Source organism: Engraulis encrasicolus, chromosome 17 (genome assembly GCF_034702125.1).
Source record: "Engraulis encrasicolus isolate BLACKSEA-1 chromosome 17, IST_EnEncr_1.0, whole genome shotgun sequence".
NCBI classification, from domain to species: Eukaryota; Metazoa; Chordata; class Actinopteri; order Clupeiformes; family Engraulidae; genus Engraulis; species Engraulis encrasicolus.
In genome coordinates, this window is record NC_085873.1 from 32,066,796 (window position 1) to 32,076,851 (window position 10,056).

The following is a 10,056-nucleotide window of genomic DNA, read 5'->3' on the forward strand; positions in this document are numbered from 1 at the left end:
GACATAGTGAAACATGACAACATGGCACAAATAAATTATACATGAAGTGCAATGAAAAAGGCAAGAAAAAAGAGATGAATGGGAAAAAAGATCTAAGAGGCAAAGGCCAAGGTGTATAATGAGTATTTTGTCTGGATTTACAAGTAGTGATCGTGGGAGCAGATCTGTCAGGAGGTAAACCGTTCCAGAGGTGTGGAGCGGCAACAGCAAATGCACGTTAGATTATTATTACTGATATGGTTTACATTACTGTAAATATCTCCACGGAGGCAGGGCGTCAGCGAAGTACGAGGCCACAAACAAAAGGAGACGATGGGAGGTCAGATATTGAGTTGGACCCCTTAGCTCTGAGGTGGGGAACCTTTCTCATTCGAGGGGCCATTTCTAATTCCTCCAAGGGCCGTAAAAGTCCTCCCTGGGCCGTACTACAAACTCAAACGAGGATTTCCCCCTGCACTTTAGGCCTATATTGAAGGCAGCCACCTTTAAAACAGACCCCAACTTCTCTAGGTCAGTGTTTCCCAACCTTTTTTGTCTCGCGTACCCCCTAAGCCTCTTAGTTGTGCCATGAGTACCCCCTAATTCATGTTCTATGTTGCTTTCTCTGTCCTGATGTGACTGCTCCATACATTTGTTATAATAATAACATTTTTCCAAGTACCCCCTGCAGTGTGCTCGCATACCCCTAGTGGTACACGTACCCCTGGTTGGGAAACACTGCTCTAGGTCCCCTAAATATAACTTAATTGTATTCCAAACGTAATTTCTAAGATTCATTTACTATTTTTAGAAAAAGTGAGCTCAACTCCCAAATGTTTGTTACAAAGTCTTCGGGTGCGAGCAAACAGCAAAGTTCAGGTTTAGTAAAAAAAAGCCGCACAAAAGACGCTGAAGAAGGCTTAGGCCGAAACGTCTGTCTGTCTGCCATGCTAACCCAGTATTAAAACTGCAAGAACCTCATCCGGGAGTGCGGGTTTTCTTTTACTAAACATAAGATTAATTTACAAAATATGTCATATTTCATGTGAAGGTATGAATGTGGGTCTTTCATCTGTAAGCACTTCGGTTCTGATTGTAGCTGGAGCAGGAAGTGGCACAGTAGTTCTGCTGTTCCATCTGGTCTGCTAACAGCTTAACTAAGAGGGCAGCATGTTAGCATTTGGTCTTCGAAGGTTGGTTCCCTTATATGTGGTTCCTGTATCTATATGTGCTGTTGTGCTGCAGCTATCCGTGGTTCGCTTATGCATGGGGTGTAAACCATCTTTGGCTTCCCCAAAGGTCCTTCTTCTCTACAGATGAGTCCTCTGTTCTGTGGTTCCTCCATACAAGTTCTGTTTTCAGAAATGTCTCCTCTGCAGCCTCTTATGAGCAGACACAGCCCTGGCTGCTACGCTAACAACCACTTTCTACATTACATTACATTGCACTTAGCTGACGCTTTAATTTATTCAAAGCGACTTACAACTAGTCTTTTTCAGGGTATTGGTTACAATCCCTGGAGCCATGTGGGGTTAGGTGCCTTGCTCAGGGGCACTTCAGCCATGGATGGAGATGTAGGGAGAGGTCAGGGGGGATTCGAACCGGCAACCCCTAGATTGAAAGACCAACTCCATCTCTAAGACCATCTCTAACCACTAGGCCACGCCTGCCCTGACTGCACTTGACCCCTAGATGACCTCTAGATGACCCCTAGACAACCTTGGACGCTGTCACCTATGACCTCTGTCTGAGGAGGTCCAGGCCTGCCAGTAACGCTAGCCTGTGACCGCAGGGCCATGACTTCCAACACAGGAGGATCGCTCACGCTAGTCGACCTTTGACCTCTGTGTGCACTTTGACCTCAAGGCGTTCTCAAGAGTCCTTCTCTGACCTCTTGGCCGCCAGCTACTTCTGTTCCAGCCACAGCGCTGCGTTCTGAGGGTGTGCGAGCGAGTGTGTCTGTGCTAGCGGCCTGTGTGTGTGCGTCGCTAGTGCTGCGTGTGCGCCGCTCTGTTCTTGCCGCGTATGTGCGGAGTGTGTGTTCATCTGCGCCTGCGCTCTGGCAGTGTGCGCGCCGAGGCTGTTGGTGTGCGTGTGTGCATGCGCGTTAACAGTCTCGCCCTGCGCGTGTGCGTGTGTGTGTGGGCCCTGAGCCAGGCGTGCGTGAGCGTTCATGTGAGTGTGTGCGCGGTGGCGCGCGTGCGTGGCCTGGTGCTTGCGGCAGGTGTAGGCGTCCTTGAAGCGCATGGGGCACAGTTGGCAGCTGTAGAGCCGGAGCTGCGTGTGGACTCGCTGGTGGTTCTTCAACGTGCCGTCGTTGTTGAAGCGTTTGCCGCATCGCTGGCAACCGTACGGACGCTCGCCGGTGTGGATGAGGAGATGAACCTACAGGAGACGCACACACACACACACACGCACACACACGCACACACACACGCACACACACACATACACAAATTGTTTTGTTTCTGAGTCTGCGCAACCAAAAAAAATGTTTTCTGAGTTTTTGGAGAATTTTTGGTGGGCATACAATTTTAAAAAAGCCTGTCGACCAATCACATACTGTACCTCACAACCAACCAGAAACAACCAACTAATTTAAAATAATACTACTAACGCTAATACTACTAATCTATAAATCAAGAACAACAAAAAGTCAAATCAAAACGAGTTGGACTGATAATCCTTTTTTTAGAGATACAGAACACATTTATGTATTCTTGACAAATGCACTTAGAGGGTTTTGCATCTGAACTTTTCATATCATGGCTGTCCAGTAGAAACCTCGAATTTCCTCCATTTTTTGGAATTATTTCATTTTCGTTTTTTAATCATTATAAAATATAAATCAGTACTACTGGTCAGTCCTCATGAGTATATGTGTATGATAAACTATTCAATAGCCAACTTTACTGTTGAAATGATTATTGATTTAGAAAATAGTGATTCATAAATTGATAAGTAAAAAAAAAGCGAAAAGTGGAGATGAAGGTTTCTCCCTGACAGCGGCGATATGTTATTCATTTACCTTGAGACGGGAGCGATGCACGAACTGTTTTCCACACTGAGGGCAGGTAAACGCCCCTCCCCCTCCTCCCCCTCCTCCTGCAACTCCACAGCGCCCCCTGGCCCGCCCGCGAGGAACTGCCGACGCCACTGACCCAACACCAGACATCGACACCGACACCGACCCACCAGCCCCTAACCCAGCGCCGTTGCCGTGAGGATGCAGGGAGGGGGCGGGGACTCTGAGCACAGCCGGCGACTGGCCCATTGCATTGTGGGTCGAAGGAGCAGCCCTGGTGCCGCAGAGCTGAGAGGAGCTGTGATGGGGAGGGGGTCTGACAGCGGCGTGGGGAGGGGGCCGGGTGGAGGGGTGAGGAAGTCTGACAGAAGGGTGGGGGGCGCGAGGCAATGTGTTGGTGTGGGGGTGCGGGTGCCTGGCGCTCAGGTGGTTAAGTGGCGGTCTAACAGCGGCGTGGAGGGGTCGGATAGAAATGTTGGGCGGTCGAATGGTGGAGGAGTGGGGGGGTCTGACGCTGGCGCCCAGATGGGTGTTGGGGGCTGAAGGCCGGGAGTGGGGGTGTAGCGTAGGTAGAGGGTGGTTGTGAGGGTGTGCGTTAGTGGTGTGTGTGTGCCGTGTTGCAGCGGGGTGGGATGGGGCTGTGTTTGTGTTTGCGTTTGTGTGTCGTAGTTGCGTTGGAGCCTGCAAATAGGCAGAGTTTGAGTCAAAGGGGTTAGTTTCTATAGCAACCGCCTCCAGCCCAGCGAGTGGTGTGGGCGGGGTGTCAGCTTCGGACTGGGTAGGCGTGGCCTCAGTGTCCATGGCGATCAGGAGACAAGGCTCCCCTGCAAGGGGCGGACCGTCATCCTCGGGCTCCTCTTTGATTGTCCGAGTCAGCAGCAGCTCCCCGATGACACCATCGCTTCCTGTGACATCGTCGCCGCCGCCGCCGGAGCTCTGCTGCGATGGGCCAGATGGGTCGGGGGTGTGGCGGTCGCTCCACTCTGCCTTCATGGCCACATGCTCTGTGGGCGTGTCGAGGGGCGTGGTCTCCCTCTTCAGGTCCAATGAGGATGAGCGGGAGGAGGAGGAGTGGCTCACGGTCAAGTGGTTCTGCTGCTGCTGCTCGGAGTTCAGCTGGTCCTGGTCCTGGTCCTGGTCCGGTTCTATGCCGGCTGAACTCTGGTCCAGATCCGGCATCCAGTCGGCCCACTCAGCTACACCGTCTGCACACACACACACACACACACACATTACCCAAGTGACCATGATGAACAAGGGCGGAGGTATAGGGGGGCAAGTAGGGCATTTGTCCCATGGCCGTCCCATATTGGTGGTGGAGGGTGGACAGAGAGAGTAGAGAGAGAGAGAGGTTCCATTGGCCCATTGTTTCCTGGTTCTATTATGGCCCCCCTTAGGCAGACCTAAGGACTGTTCTATTCATTGTAGGAGCATTATGACACGGCCCTTTAGGCAGACCGGAACCTGGTCGCGTTAGGTGCCCATAGAAACCTATTATGTTGGCATATCTCTATATACTTAAAGAATCTCTGGTGGTGGAGGCCCTATTATGAACTTGGCAGGCTGTATGGGAATACCCAGGCCGTGTAGTGACACAATAGCTTCAGCGTTGCTACCAGTCAGGTCAAGAGCAATGCAAGTACTTTCTGAGCTCCCGCAAAATCGGGAACTCCTCCCACTTTGTTGGGAAGCAAACAATCATTAGCAAACCAAGGGAGGCCATTTGGGAAATGTTAATTGTTATGCTCTTGGTCAGATCAAGTCTCGAAGAGATTTGAAAGTCGATGATAATCAGGCTAGTATGGGAGGCTATCAGTGTCTTCCTCTTGGTCCCTGTGCAGGACTGGATTAAGAAGGGCTGTTAGGCAACAGGTTGATGTTGGCTGGCCCCCACGGCCACGGCAGGCAAATTTCATAACACAATGACATAGACGGCATCATAACTCCAACCCAAGAGGAGCATTAGTAAGATTTAAAACTCTACCTGACTATCAATGCCACTTCTTGTTACATTTCTCTAATTATAGCCTGTTGACCCCCCCGCCTTTGGCCCACAGGGGGCCCCTGGCAGGTGGGGGGGGCCTTGTCTGCAGCCATATCTAGCCTGTGGGGGGCCTCTTGCTGGTGGGTCCCCTAGGCTGCAGCCAAATCTAGCCTGTACATTAATCTGGCCCTGGCCCTGTGTGTGATTCCTCCGCCACTGGATGAGCCATGCATGTCTCGAACCCCTGAGATCTTATGTGGGAGGCAGATGAAGGTGCTAAAAGCCCAGTGATTACTAGCTCAGTCAGCAGCAGACTGTTTGAGGCATCAGGAGGAAGGTTTACTACCTACACAGTGCAATAGCTGCCATGGCCCTTACACACACAGAGTCTGTATCTGCTTGCTAACAATATTTGAACACAAAAATAATGTGAGTGAATGAATTGACTGTGTGTGTAAAACAGAGAGAGATTGGCAATACATTTAGTGTGTGACTGAGTGTGATTATCACTGCATTCAAGAGCCACTGCTGTGAAGTCAGAGGAGACGACTGAAAGTCACCCTTCTCGAAACCTGGAGGGAGAGAGAGGGAGAGAACTAACCGACTTGCCGACCACTTCAGTGTGTGTGTGTTGCAGTTTCAGAACTTACCGACCACCTCCGTGGCTATTCCGAGGCTGACGACTTCCCCGAGTTTGCTCCGTAACAGCTCGTTCTCCCGGCGGATCTGCGCGCTCTCCTCCTCGTACTGGACCACCGTCGCTCTCACGAGCTCCATCACATCATCCACGGCCGCCACGAGCCGCTGGCCGAGGCACGCAGCCGTCATCAGCTGTTGTCCGCTCATCGCGAGCAGCGACGGGGAGTGGATTTGTAGCTGTTCAGTTATGTAGATTGATATCTTGTGATGTTTACAATTAGTTACAGCCAACTTGTGTTCGTCTCCTCCCTCCTACTCCATAAAGGTGATAATGGCGTTCATTTTAAGGAGCTATGGAAAATAAACTAGCCACTTTGGTCCCTACTTCCTCTCTCAGCTGCTAGTTTTGTTGTTGTTGGTGTTCTTCTTCTACACCACTATGGTACAGAGGAGACTCTACTGTACAGAAACACAGCGACTCCTTGTGGAGCAAGGCGAAACCAGCAGCCAGTGAGGCAGAGACTTCATGTTTGGAATTATATCATTCCATCCATAGACTGTATTTACAATTTCATTTCCTTATTTACACAAACATTTATTTACTCAGAGTTTAAGGAATTAGCCTATTTTTGCACTTATTTATTCTATTCCCTACAGTTTTGTAAAGGTAGTGCGTTATGGAATACAATACTGCACATAAAAGAGAATGTTCCTCTTTTGCCACCTAAAAAGACCAAGATTAAAATGTGGTTTAGCATGCAAATACACACACACATCACTCATACACAACCTGATTTTAAGGCCTCTTTCTTTTTATCAACATGTGTATTGCCTTTGTATGCGTATCTTATGCATATTGGAATCCACCCACACACACACAGCACTAATATGTCACTCTGTCAGCAGCAAATGATGACTGACGAGGGAGTCATGTGACTGATGATATCACTACCCAGTCTTATTGGTCAGAGCTTATAATGACATCATCATAGAGTTCAGAGCACAGGACAGGTCAGCAGTATTAGTGCACTGGAGGTGTGTGTGTGTGTGTGTGTGTGTGTGACACAAACGGAGGCAGCAAACAACATACATAATAAACAGGAAGTCTCTGTGTTACTATGTCTGCTTACATGAGTGACGGTGTGACGTCACCTGTGAGACACGTGTGAAGGTTCAATCCGCAGGCTCCCAATCACAGCAACAGTTCGGCATGGGAGCAAAGCCCTGAGCTAAAGGTCTAGGCCACGGGTGTCAAACTCAACTTCACAGTGAGGCAACATGGCATCATAAAAGAAACACTGGCGTGAGATACATAAACCTTAACATGATGCCAGTCTGCAGTGCGCCAAAATCAAAATCTGGGACAAAGTCGCAGGCCAAACTCAGCATTGGTTTTTTTTTGGCCCCTGGGCCTGAGTTTGACATCCCTGGTCCAGGCAGATAGCTCAGTGGTTATATTGCATCTGTATGGAGGAAGTTTATTAACATTCTACCGCACAACTCGGCTGGTTGGCATTTGTTACACGTTTATAATAAATCGTATTAACCGTCTTTGTATTTGTGTGTGTGTCAGGCGTTGGGCTTGCGCGCGTGTGTTCTCTGTTGTCTTCTCAGGTTCTGTGTGTGTGTGTGTGTGTGCGTCAGGCGTTGGGCTTGCGCACGTGCGTCCTCTGGTGCCTCCGCAGGTTGCCTATCTGTGAGAAGCGCTTGTGGCAGACGTGGCACTGGTGGGGCCTCTCCCCGGTGTGCGTGCGCATGTGCCTGCGCAGGTCCGCCGACTGCGTGAAGCGCCGACCGCAACAGCTGCAACCAAACGGACGCCGGTGTGTGTGAGTGTGCGAGAGAGCGTGCGTTTGGGTGTTCACCTGTGGAGCGCGGGCGTGCGTCTGCGCGTGCGGTGTTTGGAGCGGGCGCGTGCGCGCGTGCGTTTGTGCGGGTGGCGCACGTGTGTGTGTTTGTGCGAGCGCCGTGCGTGCGTGCGATTGAGCGGGTGTCTGCGTCGGCCGTGTGTGTGACAGCGCGTGCCCTGGGCGCGTGTGTGTGAGTGCGTGTGCTCCGCTGCACTGGTGTTGCATGAGCGCTTCTCGCCGTCCAAACTGCTCGCCACACACACCACACTGTAGCCCCGACACGCACACGCGCTCCGACGCAACCCCGCGCTGCCCTGACGCACACACGCGCCCCCCCGGCACTACACACACTCCTCCGCCCTGCCGCCTGCCTCTCTCGGGCACGACGTGCGCTGTAGTGTGAGTGTACTGTGCTGTGTGCGCGTGCTGTGCTGCTGTGCGTGTGTGTGTGTTCTGAGACGTGTGCCTGTTCAGTGGGTGTGTGTTCTTTTGTGTGTTGCTTGCGTGCTGTGTTGCGTGTGCGTTTTGCGCCATGCGTGAATTCTGTGGTGGAGCGTGTGTGTTTTGTGCTGTGTGTGAGTGCTGTGGGTTCTGCACTTGGTTTGTCGTCCGTCGGCTCGCTGAGTGTGCGTGCTGTGCAGGGAGTGTGCTTTGCGCCGGGTGTGTGTGTTGGGTAGGATGTTGTGAATGGGACGTTGGGAACATCTGTGTATGCTGCTGCTGTGTGGAGAGTGTGGCCCGTGTGTGTTGCGCGACGTGCGTGTGTGGTGTGATGTGCTGCGTACCATGTGCAAGCGACGTAGTGTGCGTGTGTTGTGTGACCAGTGTGTGTGGCGTGGCGTGGTGTGCGTCTGGCGAAGTGTGCGCATGTGGCGACGCCGTAGCCCTGTCGCTAGGAAGCGTCGGCATGGCCAGCATGTCCGTTGTTATGGTTACGGTGATGTCGGCCTCCTCAGGCTCCGCCTTGATGGCCGGCTCGGGGTCAAAGGTCACGCTGTTGCCATGGAGACCAGCTGGGGAGCCGCAAGACTCCGCCCACTTCGCTGGCTCCTCCTTCACCTCCGCTTTTAGTCCCGCCCCTCTATTAGGGGAGGTGTGCGCTGTGTCAAGCGCATCTGTGGTGTTGAGTGTGTGTGTTGTGCTATTGGCTGCGCTGTGTGTGTTTGTTGTGGTTGGTTTGCCATGGTTCGCCGACTCCTCCTCTATAGGGTCCTCGGCTTGGGGGGCGGGGCTTGTTCTGGGGTCCTGAGGCTCTGTAGGCGTCCATTGCACAAGCCTGAGAGCAGAGATCTCCGTAGCACCTAAAACACAGCAGAGAATACACGGTCAGTGGGTGCATTCCAATATGCACACTCCCCTCCTCCTTTGCTCACTTGCCTGCTTGTGACCTAATGATGATGTGACTGACAACAGAAAATGAATTAAATATCTTGCACAAGCACAATTCTAATGTCATTTTCTTATTTGCAATCTGGATGGTGAATGAAGAACAGTCGCCCAAAAGTTGTTGTGGCTAGGCTGACAGAGGGGTAACTTTATTGTTCTCTCCACGGAGGCGGGGCGAGGCCACAAGCACAAGTGGAGGACGGGAGTCCGCATATTGGAGTGCACCCAGTGTGTGTGTGGGTTCTAATATACAGACTCCTGTCCTCCCTTGCCCACTTGCCTGCTTGTGGCCTCATGATGACGTCACTGACAACAGAATTGTATTTCAAAATCTCGCAAAAGCTCAATTCTAATGTCATGTCCTAGTTTACAAACGGGATGGTGAATGAAGAATAGTCTGCCAAAAGTTGTTACAGCTAGGCTGACAGCGCAGAAACGTAATTGTTTTCTGAACGGAGGCGGGGCGGCAGCAAAACGCGAGGCCACAAAGTACAGGCAGAGGACGGGAGTCCACATATTGGAATGCACTCTCTGTGTGTGTGTGTGTGTGTGTGTGTGTGTGTGTGTGTGTGTGTGTGTGTGTGTGTGTGTGTGTGTGTGTGTGTGTGTGTGTGTGTGTGTGTGTGAACCGTGACAACAGCATATGTCACCAGCGTTTCACGTGGTGAAATGAACTAGGTTGTGAACGTGTGGGTCTTTCACCGGTAAGAAATTTGGCTCTCAGTGTTACTGGTATCCTAAACTGTTCCGGATCCGATACTGTTCTGAAAACACCTCTGATGCCCTCGGTTCTAGCCTGGCCCTCACAAGGGTCTGTAAATCTTAGATGAGCCCGAACAGAATCAGAAATTTCACAGCCTGTCCAATCAGAATCGAGGGCGGGGTGTATACAAGTCAGTGGTTGAAGTAGTACGTGATTCAAAAAATTTTATGTGAATTCTCCAATCAGGTTCGAGCTGTTTTGAACACACCACGCCTTTCCAGAGCTAAGCGATTGACAATGTTCCAGATGGTTGGTAACAACCATTGCGTCAGAACCAGGATTCACGGTTCTGCTTGAGGTTCCAAAGAAGGAAAAACTAAAATTGAAGAAAGCCTTTGGAAACACACTGCAGCTTTTCCAACTTGGGACCCACTTGAAATTGTCACCAATTTTCAGGACCAACACAACTGAAGTAAATAACCAACAGCAA

The 10,056-nt window shown here is 51.1% G+C and overlaps 1 protein-coding gene across 1 annotated transcript in view; it reads right to left on the reverse strand.

Annotated features, from left to right (window-relative positions):
* Positions 1–734: 734 nt before the first annotated feature.
* LOC134466987 (zinc finger protein rotund) overlaps positions 735–10,056 on the reverse strand; it is a 10,534-nt gene continuing 1,212 nt past the window's right edge. The window contains exons 2-5 of the mRNA XM_063220916.1: positions 7,274–8,778; positions 5,639–5,939; positions 3,008–4,209; positions 735–2,364 (exon numbers count right to left, since the gene is read on the reverse strand). Of these exons, the coding sequence (XP_063076986.1) occupies positions 1,885–2,364; positions 3,008–4,209; positions 5,639–5,939; positions 7,274–8,778 (3,488 nt within the window). The 3' untranslated portion in view covers positions 735–1,884. The remainder of the gene's footprint in view (positions 2,365–3,007; positions 4,210–5,638; positions 5,940–7,273; positions 8,779–10,056) is intronic.